The sequence below is a fragment of the Falco naumanni genome, chromosome 13 (assembly GCF_017639655.2).
Source record: "Falco naumanni isolate bFalNau1 chromosome 13, bFalNau1.pat, whole genome shotgun sequence".
NCBI classification, from domain to species: Eukaryota; Metazoa; Chordata; class Aves; order Falconiformes; family Falconidae; genus Falco; species Falco naumanni.
The window spans coordinates 9,486,337-9,508,696 of NC_054066.1; the positions used below are offsets into that span (position 1 = coordinate 9,486,337).

Consider the following 22,360-nt stretch of genomic DNA (forward strand, 5'->3'; position numbering starts at 1 on the left):
CTGGGTGACTAGGAGCAGGTCGTGCCCCTGTGCACCTGCCCAAGCCTGAAACTCATGCAATGGTATGAGGGGGGTCTTCAGTTTTCCATTTCTTTCCTCCATCTGTGGATACTAGAGGTCAAAAGTTGGTGAATGATACACAGATGTCCTGCCTCCTCAACAACCATAGTGGAGCACTTTGAAAGAGTCTGCAAAAATGACAGAAAAGGTCTCCGAGGACATCACGTTGCAATCCTAACCATTTGGCCAAACAAACCCAATCTGCTGTCATAATATGAACCTGAAAACAAAGCTGACAAAGAGAGGAGTTGCAGGACTCCACAGAAACCTTCCCGTCTGTTGTTGGATACCATTACTTTATATTCTTAAACATGTACTTCAAATATTTGCATGAATAATAAAAAAGACCAACCTGAATGTGCTATCACTACTTGAGTCATTGCCAAAACGCACTTCAAACTGTATTTCCTGGTGAAAAATATGCATAAAAATTACCTTAGTTTCCTGTAGCATGCAGCTAAGGACAAGATCCTTAAGCTGATGCAAGTCAGGGCAGCCCAAGTTAAATCAGTTCATACCACGTGCAGGACCAGATCAATCCATTTATCCTCATTTTCTTACTATTGTCAGTGTCACCTTCCCTAGGACATCCACGTTATGCCGCTTCAATCAAACCAGCAGCCTCTTTAAGTGTGGAAGAACATCGTCATTCAATTTTAACCTCATTTTTTTCCAGAAGCATTTTTTTTCCAAGGGAAGTTTATCCAATTTTTCAAAAAGGTGAAAGTAAATGCTCTTTAATACTTGTATATTGTGAATCTGCTGGCTGGAAAGTCCCAGGTAAGTGCTAAGGCACAGATTAATGAGGTAAGCAGATGAACTGGGCACTCCCTGGCTTGCCTGGGGATTCTTGTGCTGAATTTTTAAGTGTTTGAGTTTCCAGGGGATCCCATTGGCACATGGCAACACGATGGCTCCCAGCTCCATAGCGCTTCTGAAAATGTGAGGCCAGAGTGTTTAAGGGGCTTTTGGATTTAAGACTACTGAAAGCTCTCTCTCTGATGCCTGCTCACCTCCCAGATGTTTGTATTTTCAAAGCCATCTGCTGCACAGCCTAAATACTGATGCTGTCCCAGAGCCCATGACCTTCCCTCAGCCTCCAAATGAGCAGGAGCTCAGAGAGCATCTCCCAGGATAGGGGACACCCACTCATCCCCTCACTTGCCAAAGAACCCTCCTGTACCTTTGAGCCTGCTCAGCCCAGGTGACAGGAGGCCCAGGTGAGACCACCATGGCTGATAAGGAGGTGGCAAGACAACACCTTTCATGAAAGTCAACATCCCAGTAACACTTCGATTGTGCGAGAAGGACTGGCTGTGAAGGCCACCAGAGGCAGGCAGAAAGAAGGTCCTACACGGGCAGGACCTGCCTCAGGCAGCTCTCACCAAGACTGGCTCAGGGCAGGGTATGCAGCAGGCTCCAAGGCATGAGAGGCACCAGAGCAGCACAGCAAGTCCCTCAGTAGCTTTCCAACCACTCCAAGCTCACGTGGCCTCTTGCTGTGACGGTTGGCTTCTCAAAACCCCTCCCCCAGGTGATTATGATGGAGACACTTTGGGAGCTTCATCAGCAAGATACTTAATGCAAGGCTGAAAATCCAGCTGGGAAGCAGGAGTGCATTACGTGAGCTGCTGCACCCCTCGGCTGAGCAGCTCCAAAGCATCATTAGAAGTTGGCAGTAGGCACCCACCTGCACCTGTAATTGCCTAACAGCCCCAGACTGCCCAGCCCTGAGATCTTAGCTGTTGACCTCAGGGGAGGCAGGTTACCTTGGTAGAAATGGGAGAAGGGCAGGATTCCTGATGGTGGTTTTGTTCTGCTGACCAGCTCTTTTTTATTTATTTTAAATAAAAAAAATATTAATGCCAAAATGCCTCAGACCATTTAATTCCTGACAACATTTTATAGAACAGAATCATGAGTAAATTCAAGAGCACTATAAAGACAAGGATTTCATTATCTTTTGTTGGTCTGGTTACAGGCTAGTAATCCACGGCAGATTACTGGAATATAATTGCCCTATATATATGTATGTATGTATGTATTTATGTATGTATGTAAAAAAGTAAGTTAGTGTAGCATATTCCTGTGACTACTCTCTCAATCCAGTCACAGAGAATACATTTTACTAAGCTGATTGGAATGGAATGCTTTAGGTTTTAATTTTACTTTTTAAAGAAAATGTCTCCATATTCATGTAACTTTCTCGGAGGCTCCTGTAAACAAAGAATTCTGCTCAGGGCCACTGCCAGAAATAAGATATGTCAGAGGTCTGTAACCCATTCAATAGAGAATCAGTCAATGGCCCAAGGGCACTTCCTTGCGAGGGAAAGGGTAAAATAACTGAGGTCAAGGCCTCAAATGCAGCTCTAGTTTTAACCATATTGGTGACTTAAAGCATAACATGCTTTTTTTTTTTTCCTCTTCCCAATTGTCAAAAAACATTTTGTTTCTCCTGACACATCTACAACGGTCCCAATGTCTCCAGATAAACCATGTCTGTTCTCCACGCTGCTCCACGCTCTGCCCATGGGCAGCTATGTACGTTGTCACTGAGATGCAAATATATAAGGCTTTAGAAGTAAATAGGTTTGCTTGCCTCATGCTACTGCATAAATAAATACGTGGTGAGAGTGAGGGGGCAGAGAGAGAACAAATGTCTTTTTGGTAAGGAAATAGTCCAGTAAAACCCATATAACTGGAAGAAAATGAAACCACTGGGGTAAAAAGTTGTGATAGGATGTTTTCTTAGATTGGGGAGCTAAAAGGAAAAAAGAGCAGAGACTCCGAAAGAGAAGGGACAGTCCCCAAATATTCAGTGCTCACTGCACATTTTCAAACAGCTGTTTCTTAAAAAGATGCAAAGTTTTTGCTTTCATTTAACAATAAAACTAAATAATTTGTAAAATTTCTTTATGTGTGTGAAATGGGATCTGTATTTCAAGCCATGATACATTCTCTCTTAATAGACCAACTGGCTGAACAAAGGCATCAGAGACACACCCACTTGGCTGGCTTGCTCTCTCAGGTACAGAAGGACACAATGAACTTGCTTTTAAAATGCAATAACCTAGTCCCATCAGCGGGATTTTCTTGGGACCATCACTGTACGATACGGTTCTGCTGGCATCACTGGAATCTTTCCCAAGAAGAATGTGGTTCAAAATATTTTCCAGAGAGACAAGTCAAAAGCTTAAGAAAATTCCTAGAAAAGCCGCCATCCTTTCTGCCATACCTGTGAACTGTGCACATGTATAATTCAGATAAAGTGCCAGAACACCTGTATGTCCTAAAATAAGCAGCAGCATTGTAAAGTGACGGTTAAGGACACTACACCCTTGGCACTCAGGCTGCGCAGCACACGCCTGTACATGTTACCATTACACAGCAATATCCTTTACCCAACATCCACTCTCAGTATCTGGCTTGGAGCCCTCGTCGCAGAAACTGCCCCTCTCCACCTTCTGCTGTTCTGGATGCTCTCACACCTCTGGTTTGCATTTTGCCCCTCCGCTTCTCCCTCCCCTCCCTCCTGCTCCTTTCACTTTCCCCCTCTCTGGCCACTAGTTTCCAACACCAGCCCACCAACCCGCACAGACGTAGCCCACAAGCAGAGCAACAAGTGCAGTAACTCAGCAGGGAGGTCGTGGTTCCCACATCGGAGGCGAAACCCTGGCCCAAAGGAAGCCGTGAAAACTAGGATTTCTGCCAAGGTGACATCTGGCCCCAGGCGAGATCCCGACAGGGGAGGGCGACTATTCCCAGCCGATCCCAGGCGTGCACATGAAACAACATTATGATCCTGCAGGTTTTTCTCAGGCACAGCGCCCACGGATACTACCTGGTCTCCAATGAAAAATCATTGAGATCATTAACACGGTCAGCCTGACTGCAGCATCCTTCACACACTACAAATATCCAGCACACCACACAATCCCGAACAGTAACAAGAAAAAGTAACTTGCTTTAAGGTACATGTAGGAGTTACACAGTTTAAATGAACTTCAGGAGTGCGTTCCTGCGAAATGTGCTGAAGAGAATTAATTTCTTTGGGGCAAACATCAAGATTATTATTCTGAGTTCTGTATTCATATCTGTTGTGGGTGAATCACTACATTAAAAAAAAATACAATAATTACAAGTAGTCCGTTTCAGGTTTGTACAGCAACTACTTTATTATTTTCAAATGCAAATGTTTGCATTGTTTTCTATTTTACAATTTTACAAACTAGGTATAAAAGACCATAAATAAATGACATAAGTTATGTGTACCTAAAATTCATGGAGGGGGAAAAAAATTACAAATTAACACAAAATAGAAAAATCTATATATCTAACCCAGAGATCGTTCAAATGCACGAACCAAGAAATGCTGTTAGATTTTTTCAGTATGAACTAAATTATAATATGCCTCATACATTCTAATTTTAACCACAGTCCTTGCATATTCCAACACACTTGCAGTGATACAAAAAAATAAATGCACTCTCTTTTTATTTGTCTGATTAGTATTTCAGAATTTTTTTTTTCTGGTTATGAAAATGTCACATAAAAGAAAAATACTGCTTTTTAAGTCCCATTTACTGGTTACTAACCAGTTTTTTGTATTTTATACATATATATTTTCAATACATAAGATCCATCACAAAATTAGTACAGCAAGAAACCCGGACAAACATCAACCAGTGGTGTGTGAGCAGGACAATTTCTTAACAAGCAGAGCCTTATCGTGCGAGACAGTCCCGGTGGCAACCTCGCCCCCAAGGGAAGCGGTGCCGGGGCACCCACTTTCCTTGCAGCACCCACTTTCCTTGCAGCACCCACTTTCCTTGCACCCCAGCCCTGCTCAGAGCAGGCGGCGATGGCCCATGGTGGGTGGCGTGGCTGGCACCTCCCGGCACCCTGACCATGCCTGGCTGCCACCGACAGTGCGGGTGCCCTCGCTGGCCCTTCCACAGACCTGCTGCTCCTCCTGCGCCAGAGCCGGCTGCACCGCGGTTAACGATGAGCGCAGAGGGTCGGTGAGGAGGGCAGAGCGGAGGAAGCAGGAGCAACCTGGGGACACCGCTTCACAGCTCCTGTGGGAGCGACCCCTGCCCCCCAGCAGTTTGCTGGGCTGCACTGGGCACCACGGCAGACGCCAGCCCCCTGTGGCTAGGAAGCAATCGGGGAGCATCACCTGCCCCACTCTTAATACCCAGTGCGCCCTGGGCTCTAGCGCACAGCTCCGCTCAGACTCGCTTACACTAGGTTAACATTGAATTCCCCAAACACAGAAAGCTTCTCTAGGTAGTACCAGCAAGTTGCAGCGCTGTTCCTCAGGCCACGGAAGAAAGAGTGCCTTCCACTGCGCTTCACCAGCTCCTCATCACCCGCACGAGGAACAGGACACATTTCACAACTCTCTCGCTAACTACTGTAACCTTACAGGTCTTGTTGCATTTTTGTTCCTTAACTGTGCTGGGAGCAAATGAAGTGTTTCGATTATTACAAGTTTTCACAGCTTGCACACAGAGCAAGGTGCTTCTGTGAACGGAAGAATTGCATATATTTATTCGCATTCAACAAGTCTCTAAAATCCTCTTTTTGCAGGTAAAAAAGGCTACTTAAGAATTCCGTTCAGGGTTACCAGTGGATGGATATGCAGGTGTTGCCTCCATCACCTTGCCATTGAGAAATTGGCCGGTCTTGATCATGAACAGGGTATTAGTACAAATAAATGACACTTAGGAAAATCTTTAGCACCCTTACAGATCCTGTAATCCACAACTCCAAAACTAACTTGAAATTGTCCCGTCTCAGGCTGCAGAACTACTCATTAAGGTTAGTGTGGCAGCTAAAAGATACACCTATAGATACAGAAATTTAAACATTTTTTAATGTGTGTGTTCTTGCTACCATTGCAGACACAAGCTACTGGCCTGCTCTCACATGGCAGGGAACTCCTGCGCTTCCAGAGGTGTTTTCGGCACATTCACAGGCGGTTCTACACACGAGGTGACTCACACACAAACACAGGCACACAAGCACACATACGCACCTTTCAGAGGAGATAATAATCCATTATCCATTCAAGGAAAAAAAATATATTCATATCACTGCAATGGCACGTTTTGTGTAAAATGTCACTTCAGCAACGTATATTGGCAGCTCACAGGAACTGGGTTCTTTGCTGCGGCACCGGGCCTGGTGTCCATGGTAGGATGGGTAGTGCTCTGTCATCTGCATTCGTCCAAGATGCAGCAGTGACAGCCAGGGGGATGAGGAGAGAAAATAACAAAATATATAAATAAAACTGAAGGTAGGAAGAGAAAGCAGAAGGGGAGGAAAAAAAAATATCCAGAAGTCTGCAGGGCTTTGACAGTACATTCCTCAAGTGACAACTGGGTGCTGAGTCTTAACGAGTTAGTTATCTCTCAAAGGAGAAAAAAAAATGGAGTGGGTGGCATGGAAAAAAAAAAAAAAAAAGAAGAGAAAGTCAAAGTCACACTCTCTTCAGGGACTGATGACTGTTCAGCGTGTGTTTTCCAGAATCAGTGCTATGGAAGACGCAACTGTGGATCCAGAAGGCTTCATGTCTAGTCTATGTTCCTCCCTGGTCACTATGATCAATAGGACGGGCTGTGAGGCCATGAAAAGCAAAATCTGATTTCCCTGCACAAAAAGAAAACACAAATATATTCAAAATCTCTTTTGATTCCCACAACAAGAGAGACACCCACAGCTGCCCAACTGCCTCCTCTCCCATTCCCCAGCAGAAGTGCTGCTCCATGCAGCCAGCGCCTCCTTGGCTGGTGCAATCGCTGACTCACAGAACAGGCAAAGACCTGAACTCATCTCTGCCTCCATGAAGAGGGGACACGGCAGCAGGTTCATGGCATTACACCTCTCCCCAGTGAGGGGAGAAGGATTTTGAAAAGGACGCAGGAGAAAGCAGGAAGAGATGCAATTCTTGCACAAGCGGGCGGCTGAACATCAAAGGCAGGAGGCTGCAGCGCATCGCCGTGCTCCCACCGGCTGCTCCGGCCAGCGAGACAGATACAGCCAGCAGGTCTCAAAGGGTGAGAACCCTCCACCTTCCTTGTCCCTTTCCTTTCCCTCACACTATTTCAAAGCCTTGCTTCCACGACATAGCTTATAAACAGGTATGGTTTTTTTATATATATGTATATATACACACACACACATTTCTGTGCCACCTATTTTTTTAAATCACTCTCCTCCAGCTAAAATCACATTCAAACGGATGCCCCCTCACTGGCCATATTTTATCACAGCGAACACAACCATCAATGGCAGTTCTGAAAACCTAGCATCTGAGCTGCCTTCACAGTTTTCACTCTACAGGGACACAGTTTTTCACTTTGTGTGGAAAATATTGGAGTGTTTTGAATTACCATTACTAGACTCCAAGAAAGCAATTTTACAAACAGGCCAGAAAATTGGGTATATTTTGGTTTTGTGCAAAAAGACAACCTCAACAGAATGCAACAGATTTACAGCAAGAGGAAACTTCAAGACTTTCTGCACTTAAGAAGCAAAATAACCTTTGCTGCTGAAAGTACACGAGTGTCAGGTCTTTAAAATGAGTAATCACTTCTTATGTTGCCTGGCAAAATGAATTTAAACATGCTGGTTTAAGTAGTTTTTTTAAAGAAATCTTAAATTTCTTGAAATGGAAAAGCTTTTACAAGTAATACCGCAAAACAATTTTTACTAAGCTGTCATGACTTGACAGGATCCACATTTAGCATCCCATATTCTGAACAAGTTGTTCTCTGAGAAAGTTGGGGGTGAGGCAGAGTTAAGTGGTTAAAATCAGCAAGTTATTGTTAAAAGTGACAAAAACTGACGTGAGTGACAATACAGTAAGTGTGACTTGTCCAACTGAGTGAGCTCTTTTGGATTTAGAATAAAAGCAATTATTAAAAAAATCTGACATATAAAGCCACTAAATAATTTTCGAATTTGCTGTCAGGTGTGGAGTGGGACCAAAATACTATAGACAAAAAAAACAGTCTTAGCACCACCTTTCTGACATTGTGCCTGGCACAGCTGAAACACGACGTCTGTTCTAGAGGATGTGTCATGAAAACCTTTCTCATACCCAGCACGGCATAAGTGGGCCTGATCCTGTCTCTTTTCTAAGCTCCTCTCATAACTTTGGTCCTCGAAAGGACTTCAAAAGGAATCTAATTTATACGTTCTGTTCAAAAAGAGTAATAAAAGTTTTAATATAAATAAAATTCAAGCCTAAATGTGTTCAGAGCTTTACCAGATAAAAGCTTTGTCCTGTGTGACCTTACTGAGGACAATCACATTCCTGTCGCAGTCCCCTCCACCTAGCAACCCAGGGGATGCTTTCACGCACTCAACTTTCCATCTGTTTCCTAAGAGGAGCTGAAGGGCAGCTCTTCAAGCAGCTCATGCTCCACCTTGTTTGCCGTACTTGCAGAGGGGCACTTAGACCTTAGCCATGCGGCCCACACCTGGCACTCACACCCACAGCTGCCTTGATAATCCAGCCTGCGGGGCTGGTTTCAAAAGTGAATTTGATTCCCACAGCCGCTAAGACTGGATCGCCGTGTCCAAAGTGTAACGTGTCCAAAGCTCCTAGCACTGAACCAAGCGCACCCCAAGACACACTCCTACACCTTGTCTGCACACAACATCCTGACAGCAAGACCAGGGTTTGAAACAGTGCAATTTTCAGTCATCAGATAGAGAAAACAATCAGAAACACTCAGCGATTAGTCTGGGAAACCAGCACAGGTTCATACAAACCAGCTGGGAACCCCAAATAATACATAGCACAGCACTACTTTTTTTTTTTTTTCCCCTCCAACAGCGATGAAATCCTAGCAGTTTAAGAAATAAAGCACCATGAACATGTTGGACACTGTACATCCACTGACCTTCTCTCCATGTGGCAAAGAGAATCGCTTCTTGAAAGAAAAGAAGTCTGAAAGCTCCACAGCCACGATTGTCACAGCTGACTACCGGCAAGATGTTCACAAAATGTCTTTAAGCGGTAGGCTTCAGCACGGCACAACAACTGCCAATAATCTCCCCAGAAGTCCAGTTTTGCCCAGTAATCCACAAGGTGGGTCATTTCATGTCTCAAGCCCGTAAATGGGTAGATCACAAATCAGCAGGCACCGATTAGCCAACTGATATTCTCACTGAGGTTTCTGCAAGTTATCAGCGATGCATCAAGTCCACAAAAAATATCCTAGGGCAGATTCTTCATTCCAGTGAAAGATGCACAACGGTGGTTTCACCCACAAATAAAACACTATGGTTGTAATCCTACAGGTCACAGGGAGAAGGAAAGTAATTTTGTTTTTTAAGCACAGTATCTGGCAGCAAACATAGCATCAAAACTTGAATGTGACTTTATATTTATATAGATACATGTATTTTACATATCGTTGATCAACAGAGAAGTATGTTCCAAGAAACAATTTGTTCCAGGTCTGGTTTAAAATGACGGCTTGTCATTTCTGGAGGCCCCCCTCCCAACACACACACTCGGTTTCCGCAATCTGTACATCAAGCAATGCTGCAGATCTTTATTTCGACGGGCGAGGAGACGAAGTAAAAAAAGTGCAGTTCTTCAATTAAAGTGCATGGATGAGGTAAACTAATTTCAAGAGTTTTGAGTTTATTTAGTACTGGCTCAGACGGGAACCATCCTGCCGTGCATCTGTTGCATTTGGGTGCGCATTGCTTGAACATTGCTCAAGATCTTGTTCTGGTGCACAATGGCAGTGATCCCAATCCTTGCCAGGTCACTGTGGAAAGCAAGAGAAGAAGCAGGGGGCTGAGAACCGTGGATCAGATGCCGGTGCAGAGAAAAATATTAAGCGTCAACCACAAGCAACACAGCAAAAGCAAGGCAGATGTACAGAAATGTTTAATTAAATAAGTGAAGGCATTGTGGAGGCATTTTAAAGTTATCCTCCATCCAAATGAAAGGCATTCCATTCCTTTAATGAGTGTAATGATATGCAGCATAAAGCAAAAGAGGATGATTAAATCCAGATTTACCAGTTTTTTTGCTCTATCGCTGAATACTTACTCCTGGTTCATATGCACCACAGCCTCTAGGGTGGTATAGCCGGCAGCTGTGAAGTTATCCTTGTATCGCTCCATTTTAATGGCTTGGAGCCAGTCACCGACAGAAACAACCGCCGAGAACTCGGGGGAGCTGGGATCCAGCAGGGCTGTGCTAGGTCTGGATGCCAAACAGTGAAAGGACAGAGAAATGGTGTCAGCTGCATCATGAATCGCAAACCAAATTATCCCCAACGATTAGGGAAAGTAGGGGCAAGACGTTGTGCCCAGCGAGACTGGTGGCTCTCTGCACAACAACGTAGGTCAATGCAAGAACCTTAACAAAACACAAATAGGCCAATTTTTGCTAAGAATGAATCTGACCTTAGGTTTCCATTTTTGCTTTCAGATCTAATTCGAACCACAATGCTGCTTACAATTTCTACTTCAGATGCAACCAAGTTCATAGAAAATGCTTTTACGTCAAAAAACAAAGAGGATGGCAATGCTGGAAGGCATTCAGCCTACTGGGTCTGTATCTCAGAAGCAGCAATGCACAACTTTGCCAATCCTGCATGTGTCAGACCTCAGCTCCGCAACTATAGAAACACTGCTGAAGTATGTGCAAAGGAACTGGGAGCTCACAGCCTGCCAGACTGGTTTGGAGAGCAAAACTCAGGGCGGGTTCAGAAAAATCCCATTTCTAGCCAGGTTCACAGGCATGCTCAGTACATTCAATCAAACTCAGGACAGCAGGGAGTTAATCCCCTCTTTAATCAATCCATTCCTGACCAGTGCGTGTGCCAGGAGTGGCGGGAATCATGCAAGCTTTGATCTTTGTTTCCACGGTGGAATGTGCTTCTCATTTTCCCTTGCACAGATTTGTGAATAATTATTTTTACAAAATTTCCTTCTCTTATTAATCTCTCATTCATTATTTCATGTATACTGTAAATCACAGTTTCATTAAACCATTATAAATTACTATTATCTATCCAACCAAAACAATTATCATTCAGCAATTTATTTGAAAATGCAGAGCATCAAAGATTAGGTGTGCAATAGCATAGTTATGTCTTGCCTAAGGCACCGAGTACGTGCTGGTAATACTTGGTACAACTCTTTTGCTGTACTATCTAACACAAGACCAATGATGGCAACCTAATTATATATAATTATGCTTCACATATAATGTCGTATAATATATTAATAATATTATACACATATTTGGAAATCATATTCCGAAGAGAAGATAAATAAAGATCTCTAAATAGCCATGAACATGAAATGACCTTGAATAGGCTATTAACTTACACACACACACACACACACACAAAATGACCTTGAACAGGCTATTAACTTTTGTAAAATCTATCCATTTTCAAAGAGCACCTGTACATTGGAAAAAAAGCAAAATGGAGGAGTTCATACTGTGATTCTCAAATCAAATTACCACAGCAGACCATATTGTGATTCTCACCATGTAAATTTTTTAAGCCTCAAGGGTGGATACATTTTTGCCAGGCTACCAATGCAATTCGGGAAATCCGGGAGATATGTGGTGATAGTGGCCTTACAGGGTTAATAATCCATCTTCTGATAATGCACATTGTAAGCAAGAGTCACAAAGGAACTTACAGGTTTAAAAATGGAAAAAGCTTTTTTCCAGGATGCTGTTCTGTTGGAAGCTGAAACAGAACCTCTGTTACTCCTTCACTAATTCAAGAAATTTATTTTTGTATTGCCCGATGGATATTTGTGTACCTTCCCATCTACTGAAAAATATTTTCCCATTATCTTCCTCTTTTCTTTTAAGCTCCATCTTTGCTGTAAGCAAATTTACCTGACAAAGCAAAGACATTTGAAAAAAATAGAACAAACCCTGTGTAAAGTAGTAAAGCTCCTATTACTTCAGCAGCGCTTCACCAGCTTAAACAAACTGCTGATCTGTCCCAACAAAGATATTTTGGGCTTACCCTACAACTCTGGGAGTTTCCTTCCTACCATACTTCTTTTGCACATACCAGGTATACCATGCTCAGCAAACCAAAAAAAACAGAAACGTAATGCAGGATCGGTGGAGACATGAAACTGGCTTTCCACAAAATTAAATTCAAATTCACATAAAAATTAATCCACACCTTCCTGATGTCTGCAAGGCGTTGGCTGTAATGCCGTCATACTCATTTGCAAATCCTACACAGATCTAGGGTTTATAAAACTTGGTGATGTATTTTTCCTGCAGAAAACCACATCACTCCTGTTAGCTACGCTGCATTAAGGCTACGCGTTCGAGCCCTTTCACTGGAGGGGAGAGGGAAAAGACGCAGCAAACTTTGAGCTTGCCAGCATCAGAACTTTTCCAGGACGGGCTTAAAGCTGTGCTCTAAACCTGGGTAGTGTTGGTGTGATACAACAGCTCTGCTCACTTGATTTCCTTCTCACAGAGCTAAGAGAGTCTGGGGTGCCTGGCAGGGTTCAGCAGTGTGCCAGCACGACCCCTCTGCTCTCTTGCAGGGTGCAACATCTGCTGTACAGTCTGGCGCTGCAGAGCTGCGGAGCGCGCCTCCAGCCCAGCGCAGAGGTTTAGGTGACTTGCAGGTTTGCCTGTCATCTCCACTGTGCTCCCTCGTACATCAGCATTACCAAAGCCCAGCTGACCTGGAGCTCTCGCTGCCTGTCCTCTTCAGGCTGTTGGGGTTGCGGATGAGTTTGTCCAGCATGTTGACGATCTGTCCGAATTTAGGTCTGTCACTGCGTTCCTTCTGCCAGCAGTCTAACATCAGCTGATGGAGAGCAATGGGGCAGTCCATCGGGGGTGGCAGCCGATACCCTTCTTCAATGGCTTTAATAACCTATAAATGGCACAATTAGGAAGACATTAGAGAACATCAGACGCTACTCACATCTACCAGCTGAGCATCATTTATCCTAGGGCAATCCAAAGCATGGAAACAAATCCACAATTAAGTGAAACAACATGGAAAATTGCACTCAGACTCAGGCAGTTGGTGGTCTCAGAACTGTCATTGCTCTTCAGCAATTCAAAACTAAAAGGGTACAGCATCCAAAGTAGGCATCGGATACAGCAGGGTAATGTATCACAAAGAGCACGTGGGATACAGGGATGACAAAATAGCCCAGGTTAGAATTAAGCAACTATCCTTGTTGGACAGAGAATTGGAGAAGCAACCGCTCCACAGCAAGTCTTTAATATCTGTCACAGTTTTGGCTTCAATATGTTGAAGATGAAATTTTATCCATCATTTTTAGGATACAGTAGATCACCCCCTTCTCCCTCTACTCCTGGGATAGCTCATCTCTGCCAGTAATACAGGCCTTGTAGTGAACCTGTTCTCTCACCACTGCATGCTCTGAACCAAGAAATGCAGAGATGGGAATTCTTTGTGCAGCTTTATCAATAAAGTTACAGAAGTCCAATGCAGCAGCTTAAGTATGCGCTTCATATTTAACAGAAAACAGAAAAACTCACAAGCTAAAGTCATTTCAGGCCCTCCAAAAAGGGCTCCAGGGTTCAGGACTCTGGCGGTTTCTTAGCACTCTCAGGAGAACACAATGTGGCCGGGACTCAATTCTGATACAACAGGGACATGACCCAGAAGCCTTCAGATCTTAATTAATTTATATGACTTTGCTGGCAGGATTCACCATGAGACTGGAGACCAGGAGTGCACAGAGACTGAACTGCACTAAATTCCGTTCTGGGTTTGTCCAATTAGTGGCTAAAATCCACTGGGAGGACAGGGCGAGGGATACATTTGCACTATTAGCAGCTATTCAGTGACCTCAAACGAAGTGACACTCACTACTCCAGAAAGTACGCAGATCCTTTTGATTTCTCTTGATTCAACAGACGCTGAGAGTAATTTGAAATCCACTTCTGCTTTGTTGTGAAAAGCACTGCTCTCACCGTCATTAAGGAGGAAAAAAAAAATGCTATGTCTATGCCATGTGCTAAAAAAGAGAATGCAAAGACGGCACCAGTGGCTTTCAGTGTCCTGTTCAAGCCAGCTTCTTGACATGGTCTAGCACCACACAGTAGCAGAGTACACCAGCCTAACACGCTTGCTCTGCATTTGTTGCACTGAGTTCCACTGTGCTGTGTAAACATGCCTGATATAACCGAGACACATCTGGTGTTTTATTTTCTTGCTAAGTCTTGATGACTTCCTGTTAGCAAAGGAAGGCAAGACTGGGTGCCAGAAGAGACACTTCACATCAGAAGGAAATTAAAATTACATCCCCCGTTTAGATTAAATGCCATCCGCATCTAGACACTCTTTGAAAATGTTCAGCTCTACACAAGAAAGCAGATGACTTGTAAAATGACTTAACCACTCCCTTGACCATATATTCAGATTAACATTTTCTTCCTCCTTTTTATGTTTGTAAATCCCCTGGGAAAAGAATTATGGATAATCTATGCCTCATTTTCACTGGGATATTTTTTTTTTTCATTTAATAAAAATTCTATTAGCAAAAGCTCTTATTAGCATTATTATTAAATACTCTTCTGGAATAGCAGCCATTGTGCATGCTCCCTGTTGGAATACACTGAAGTAGTCCAGATGGTATGGTTAAACAGGACATGCATAATTTAAGAATGGTCATTTAGGAAAGCTGCTTTTTAATGTCCTCGGGGGGCAGCTATACAATTGTCACAAGGATGCTCTGATGGATAATCAGAAGGGGATTTCATATGTGTTCTTTTAGATATCCTACAAGAAATAAAATCATCTGGAAGAATTACAAGCATGCTGGGGCTTGAAGAATTAACTCCTAACGGGAAGCCCCATTAGATTCAAGTGTTTCCTCTTAAAGACTTTCAATAAAGTTGAGATTTAATATCAACATTCAAATCTGCCTCCTTTTGACAGTATTACCATCTGACAGTTTAAATATATTTGTTCCCTTTCCCCCATTCTTCTTTCTTACTTTAACTGCTCATAATATTTTTCCTAAAATTTAAAAAAAAGGAAAAAAATTACCTGCACAATTTATAGGCCCTACCTTGCGAATCCCCTATCCCCTGACCATAAACCAGGCTTCAAGATCCAAGGAAGTCTTAGTTCCAGAGAGGTTCCCTAAGAAAACAGGAATCTACCACCCATGATATCCTTTGAAAAACTTGGAGTAAATGTCTTGTAACCATATAGCAATTGACACAGAAACACATCAGCAGACATCTAAGGACAGAGATAAAGGTGCAGGGAGAGAGGGAGAAAAAAGGAAGAGGAAGCTCAGAAGACTCACATCTTGATTGGACATATCCCAGTAAGGTCTTTCTCCGTAGGACATCACTTCCCACATAACGATGCCATAGCTCCACACATCACTAGCTGATGTAAATTTACGGTAAGCAATTGCCTCTGGTGCAGTCCACCTGATGGGAATCTTGCCACCCTGTCACAAATAAAAGAAACCACAGGCTGAGTCACTGACCCAGTAATGTGCATGTCTGACACTGTTCTACGCTGCCATTAAAAATACAAAATGGTTCTCTGTAAGCAATTCCAGAATCCTTCTTAAAAAGGCATCCACTTTCTCTTTTGCTTGCCATAAAACTGTCAGATCCAACCAGGAGGCAATGCTGCCCATCTGTTTTCTTCAGTCACAAGGAGGCGAACCAGTAAATGGTTACATGTATTTTTATCAGCCCTCTAAGAGATCTCTGCTTAGGGCTATGCTGAAGCATGAGAACAAGCCAGGGGTTTTACAAAGTATATATTAGAGATTTAGTTGACAAAACAAATAAGTACATGCTGTTAATTACTATTTCCTTGCTTGCCTGTCTGACCTGTTTGGCCTGTTTCAGAAAAATGGGATTATAAATGTTTTGCTTTTCAAAAAGGTAAAATAAAGAGAGGATGAACTGGGAAGATTTATGAATACCGTGGTGTTTCCCATGGGCAATATCCCAACCCCTACCAGAGATGTGAGATGGCAAGCAAGCCTCTGGGCTCTCTCAGTCCCTGTGGGAGGAGCTCAACATCACTCCATGGTGCAAGGCTGCTTTTGATACCTGTTGGAGAGAGCTGCCTCTTGTTGCAATACCTCTTTTTAAACAAATAAAACAACCTGGGCATCTGATTTGGGCCACTGAGGTCCTGCACTGTTTTAAAAGGAACTCACACCATCCTGTTTATCTGATTTTTCCTTAGCTGAGTGATCCCAGGCCAGAGATTTCTTCTTTTGTTTATGCTAATATGCAAGGTGTTTTTAATTGAGCTTTTGGTTTCCTGCAGTTCCATCTGGGGAATGACTTAAGCTGAACAAAGGTTTTAGGGCTTTTTCATTTGCTTTTATGCTTTTTTGATTAAGTTTATTTTGGTAGGTTTTTTGTCAGCAATCTTCTAGATAGTTTTTATCCATAACTGAGGGCAGCATGTGCATGCTTAATGGTTTATTGTTCTAATATCTCTCTCAAGTGTTTAATACAGACTTGTTCCAAAGCCAAGTGAAATCAAAAGGGGTTCTCCTGGCTTCTTTGGGCTTTGCATCAGGCTTTTTTTCAATGCGGTTGTAGTAGTATGTGCCTTGTGTGGCTATAGGATGCTCTCACTTTAATGAGTTAACACTACTAATAGGGAGCAGAACACCTCATTCTCTTAAAAAATGATGCTTTAAAAATTGCATTCTATTGCACCAACTCTGGTTATGAAAGCCTTCTTTCAGACGCAGATGCATGGACATGGTTTATACATGGTTGCTGTTCTAAAACTTGTCAACAAGGTCTTTTTACTTAGCTGCTTGAGCACAGTGGAGTTCATTCAAATTTTCCTGATCCTTCACTACTGATACCAAATGAAGACAATGCACTATAAAGCAAATGTCATCGATTCCCTGCAGTTCACTCTTGAGAGCAAACATAATACTACATCTCCACTCACTAAATTCAAAGGGAAGCTTTTCAATCATTTCTGTCTTGCCCTTGTGTGTTTGGATAAATTTTGATTTCCCTGAATACAGCTTTTCAGACCTCTGCTTCTGCTTCTTCAACTTGCCACCCTCACGAGTGAGAAATACCAAGGCTGGCCAGCATTTAATACTACATGTGTCTATCCTTCCCTGTAATGAACTGTGAATCCATTAAAGGATGAGTGTTGAGATTAAACCGCAAAATCTGAGTGCTGCAGACAAACTCTGCACTAGGGAGAACAGATGGAGAATGGCAGATATTTAAAAACGAAGAAAATAAGCAATTAAAAAAGGAGATTTTATAAACTCCGACTTTTTTTTCTTCGCACACATGTTAATTACAGAGGTATTGGTACAAAGGCTGGTAATGGTTGGGATGTTGTTTTGTGGCCAGAAGTACTTGCATTAGTACTATTCCACATGCAGCATATTAAAATGGCTTTTAGCAAAATTAGTTAACAGTGGGATGCTGAAATATAGATAAAATGAGAAAGAAACAAAAAACAGGAATGAAGGCCTCACACTTTCCCCAGTCCAAATTATTTAGGACAAATTTATGACTAGCTTTGCGATGTGCAAAAGTGGATTTATCTTTTTTTAATTTTTTTTTGGTGGCATATCTAAATTTGCTGCATCAAACCTCAGTGGGACTAGCCACTTGGAAATCATTTTGCATGTCTCTAGAAGTCAGAAGGAATAGAAGCCCAAGCTCTAATTTCTGGCATCAGATTCCTGTCACGCACTCCAGCACACTGAAGGAACAAGAGGAATACATGGGTCACATCCTCAGAGAAGAAATACTGATGTAGCCACTGATGTAGCAGTAACAGTACATCAATTTACACTAGCTATGGAGTCTGGGCGAATGCTTATTTTTAGGTTGTGATATAGGTTTTCACTTGTGACTGAGATTATTTTAAAACAAACCATTGTCACCTCCCACATAGTCAGACAAACCCAAAATGTAGGAAAGAAAACCAGCCCACTGGACATTTTCTTTCCCTCCTTACCCGTGTGGTGTAAGCTGCTTCAGGGTCATCTTCCAGGACTCGGGACATGCCAAAATCAGACACTTTGCAGACCAGGTTGCTGTTGACTAGTATGTTTCGAGCAGCTAGATCCCGATGCACATAGCTCATGTCAGACAGATACTTCATCCCTGAGCCAATGCCACGAAGCATCCCCACCAACTGGATGACTGTAAATCTGCCATCATTCTTCTGCATATGGGGAAAGGAAGAAAATCACTGAGCATTAAGCTAAAAGCTACATTATTGCCATTGCTGAAATTGGCAAAGAGCATATCTCTGGATCCCCATCTTCTCTCAAATAAAATGCAATGCCATTTCCTCGCTCTCCTGACTAGTGTCTATAATTCACCAGTAAAGTAAAAACGCAGAGGTTCTGTCACAGCTTCCAGTGATGCAGTATCCAGTTTGCAATGAATCTGGTTTTAATGAGTCTATAGCATTGCAATGCTTTCAAAAACGGAGCAAATCAGAACTCTTCCTGTTAAACATGGATTATTTAAGACCTTGCAATTTTAAACATTACATTGATTCTATATTCTTCCACTTTACATTCATTCTGTTTTTCGGTAGGAGCAACGCCAGAAAACAGAATTTCCCAAGTACAAACATAATTTCTTTAAAAATGCTCAATTTTCAGTATCTTTCTGGAAAAAAAAACACCAAAAACAAACAAAAAACCCCCAACAAAACAAAAAAACCCCCCACAAACAAACAAAAACCAAACCAAAATGAAAACCAGAAAATGTTTCCCTATATAAAATCTCCTTTGCTTATTATGAAAAAATCACCTACCCTGAGGAAGGCATCCAAGGAGCCATTCTCCATGTACTCAGTTATGATCATTACAGGTTTACCTAGAGTTCGCAGAAAGAAAAACACAATTCCTTGATGAACACCAATGTTAATGGGATAAAAATGGGTTGCACATGATTTTACTGCCAAGACACCTGGCTTACACAATCTAATTTAATTTTAAAAGCAGCAAGCTTATGCCTCAGCTGTAGGGAGCAAGGGAAGAAATATTATAGGACAGAAACATTTAAAGGGCCCCATCTGGAAGGTTAACCCTTTGGTTGACTCATTGACAAGGTCTTTAACTAAAGTGGCTACTGTTCTCTAAGGAATATAGGAACTGATAATTGAGAGCTAAGAACCAAAGATCTGTTCAAACTTGACAAAATCTTTAGTGTAATTAAATTGCTTGCAGACTAGAAAGCCTTCCTCTTTCAAGATGGAATTTGTGAATGTTTTGGTCTCTCTGCCTCTTTTGAAAGATCAACGCTTTAGGCGATTTAGAAGCTGTCAGAAGCTACAAGGTATTCCAAGACAACTGGATTCAAGAATGAAAAAAAAAAATACAAGCTGTTCCTCTCAACTTTCTCTGTCCCAAATTTGTATCCCATGTCTCTCGTTATTTATAAATGAGTCAAAGCCATTTGCTTCGCAAAGTCAACCACAGGATAAATGATTCAATGAATTGTATCGCATGTGGGGCATCGTGCTTCAGCAGCACTCAGCTTTCCACACTGCAATACGGAGAGCCAAGCTGGGCAATCTGAAGAGAAATGTAATGTAATTTTACTGACACAGGGATGCTTTCTAAGCACTCTCCTGCCTAAAACAACAGCAAATACATAAATAATGCTTGATGTTGTCTTTAAGAGCTTTACAAAGCCATACAACACTGAAACTGAAAACATTTAGGTACATACAAGTAAAAGTATTATTTCACAGTGTTAAATCATGCTGGGTATTCAGCATCTAGACATTTGCAGAAACAAGTCCAATATCATCTCCATTCTAAAAGTGAACAATGGTGGATGTAAAGAAGTGACTTATCAAAGGTTCAGTAGCAAAAGCCCATCCCCAGATAAGCACTGTCTAGCCCACCCGAAGCCAAGGGAGCGTCTGATGATCAGCGCCAGGCTGGCATGGCAACCCTTCCTCCACTTAGGCTTTAGCTACAGGAACTATAGTTTCTCCCTGCATTAAAAACTGTGTCCCAGAGGAACTCTGCTTTTGTACTTCCTTGAGCAGGTCAAGGGAACACTATGGGGAAAGAAGGGTTCAATGGACCTGTCACCTAGACTGTAGATAGCTCAACTCTGTCTTGGCATCAGAGGTATCAGAACTACTCAGCGTTGTCTTGCTTCAGCCACCAGCAAGTATCTGCTCCAGAACAACCAGCTGTGAAAATCACCCTACCATGAAATGTTACAGCATTGGAAGTTTCCTTAATCATTACTACCTCAGTGTGTTTTTCACCAAGATGTTTTTCTCTTCATTTCTCGGGGATTTCTGTTTTTGAAGTAACCTTCTTTTTTTTTTTATTAGAAAACAATATTCTATACAGACTGACAGTATTGAAATTTTTCAATTTTCAGTCATTTATTTCGCTTAGATCACCATCTACGTGCAATACATCATTTACTTCATTCACCATTACTTTTTTCACCTCTTCAGTCCCAAACCACCCTTTGCACACCTTTTACTATTTCTGCTTCTCCTTCCCTTCCCAACTGATATCAGAACTCTTATTATTGTTTTGGTCCCATGCAAATTGGCATGCCTGTGAAATGCCAGTCTGGCAGCTGAACCCCTTCTGATTTGCATGAATGCAGCAGAGAAGTGATGGTATTGCACAAAGCAAACTGGTCTAGATGAAGGGCTTAGTGACCTTGGCCGAGTACTTGCACTCTTAAAGGAAAGTGATGCAATAAAACATAATTCTCCCTCTAATTCACCTTTGCAGGCATTCTTTGGTAGAAAGAGAAAAACTCCAACCGAATCTGCATATGTCACTGTTTCATTTATCCTTTGCAACTGTGACCAGAACCCTTCCACTGAACAAATACAGCTAAATGAGTTTTAATTAACCTTCCTCAATCAAAAGATACTATGTCAACGTAGAAAGGAAGAAAGGGAGACTCTTTCAGTGCATTAACATGTAATTTCATTACTCAGGCACTTCTTTAGCAGGGGAGGGGGATAGAGAGAGGAGAAGTTACCATCAGTGACTCAATTATTAAAGTACTTGACTAGCAGCCAATAATTTATTCATGTTTTTCTGCTGCCTCTCTCAGCCCCCATCTACACCAGTATTTATCTCACATTTTAATTTTCAGTTTATTAAATGCATTCATTTATCACAGCATTCAGAAAACCTATGGAGAAATTGAGATAAATGTCTCCTTAAGTAGCCCTGTTTACCAAACACACCAGCTCCGAGGTAACCAAGCTGGCGTGCTGCAGAAACATCGCAAGCCAGGCAATGAAACGTTCTTGGGTCAGGTTACCACCTCCTCGGTGAAAATTTCAAATCATTTTAATTCAGTGACAACTGCATTATGCAAATGCGCCCAGTCATTTATAACTGCTAGAGCTGTAATAGCTCAGGGGGTTCCAGCCTCGGTGGGATTTCAACACAAAGATTCCCCTGTTGCCTTTTACAGAGGTGCTAGAAAAATCACTGTCTGCAGCAAACACGGCGGCCTGACCGCAACCCTCCCTCTTTGTTATGACAAAAACAAAAGGAGAAAAAGAGATGCAGACCTTCAAAATCTAAAGAGAGTACTATCTTTTCATCTCAGTTTTGAGGGAGGCCCTCAGTAAACAATGGTCAAAATTAGTCCAAACCCCTGTTTTCCCCAACAGACTTTGTCTTGAAAAGCAAACAGCAACACGCTCTATGAGCCATTTTCAACAGCTGTGAGAGAAGGCAGTCTAGGAGAGGGCAACACAAATGAGCAAGGGTAGGATTTCCAGAAACACAAGTGGCAGAGTAAGCATCCAGCTCCCACCGACAATTCAGGAGGGACAGGGTTTTTCAATGATATTGATGGCTTTGACAACCCTCTGTGGGAGATACTTCGTTCTTCTAGTAATATTTCTCCTCCATGTCTAATTTTAATTCCTTATACTATTAATATCCTGCATTCATGTTCATCATGCACACCATCAGCTGCAGAAAATAAGCTTCACAAATCCACCCTTTAACAGAGCTCACAAGATTACTGTCTGCTTGCTTTGCCACCCTGAGCACGAGCCCCTGCATCCAAAGGGTCTTTCAGGACCTGCGATCAGCGCCGGGCTTTGCCAACATGCTACCTAGGGCAGTCAGAGAAGGGGCAGTAACTCCACCATCGCAGCAGCACCTTATCAAGTCCAACCCAAGCACACCTGTCACACAGGTGCATTTTCAGTTCTAGTCTTGAAACAGCATCCAACGAATGCTGTCATTCTTTTTTCTAAGGCAGGGTTCATGGCACAATGAA

At 42.4% G+C, this 22,360-nt stretch overlaps 1 protein-coding gene across 1 annotated transcript in view; it reads right to left on the minus strand.

Moving 5' to 3' along the window:
- Positions 1-4,209: 4,209 nt before the first annotated feature.
- EPHA4 (EPH receptor A4) overlaps positions 4,210-22,360 on the minus strand; it is a 107,104-nt gene continuing 88,953 nt past the window's right edge. Inside the window, exons 12-18 of the mRNA XM_040613674.1 lie at positions 18,879-18,940; positions 18,066-18,275; positions 15,391-15,540; positions 12,778-12,971; positions 10,142-10,297; positions 8,976-9,854; positions 4,210-6,714 (exon numbers count right to left, since the gene is read on the minus strand). Coding sequence (XP_040469608.1) covers positions 9,740-9,854; positions 10,142-10,297; positions 12,778-12,971; positions 15,391-15,540; positions 18,066-18,275; positions 18,879-18,940 — 887 coding nt within the window. The 3' untranslated portion in view covers positions 4,210-6,714; positions 8,976-9,739. The remainder of the gene's footprint in view (positions 6,715-8,975; positions 9,855-10,141; positions 10,298-12,777; positions 12,972-15,390; positions 15,541-18,065; positions 18,276-18,878; positions 18,941-22,360) is intronic.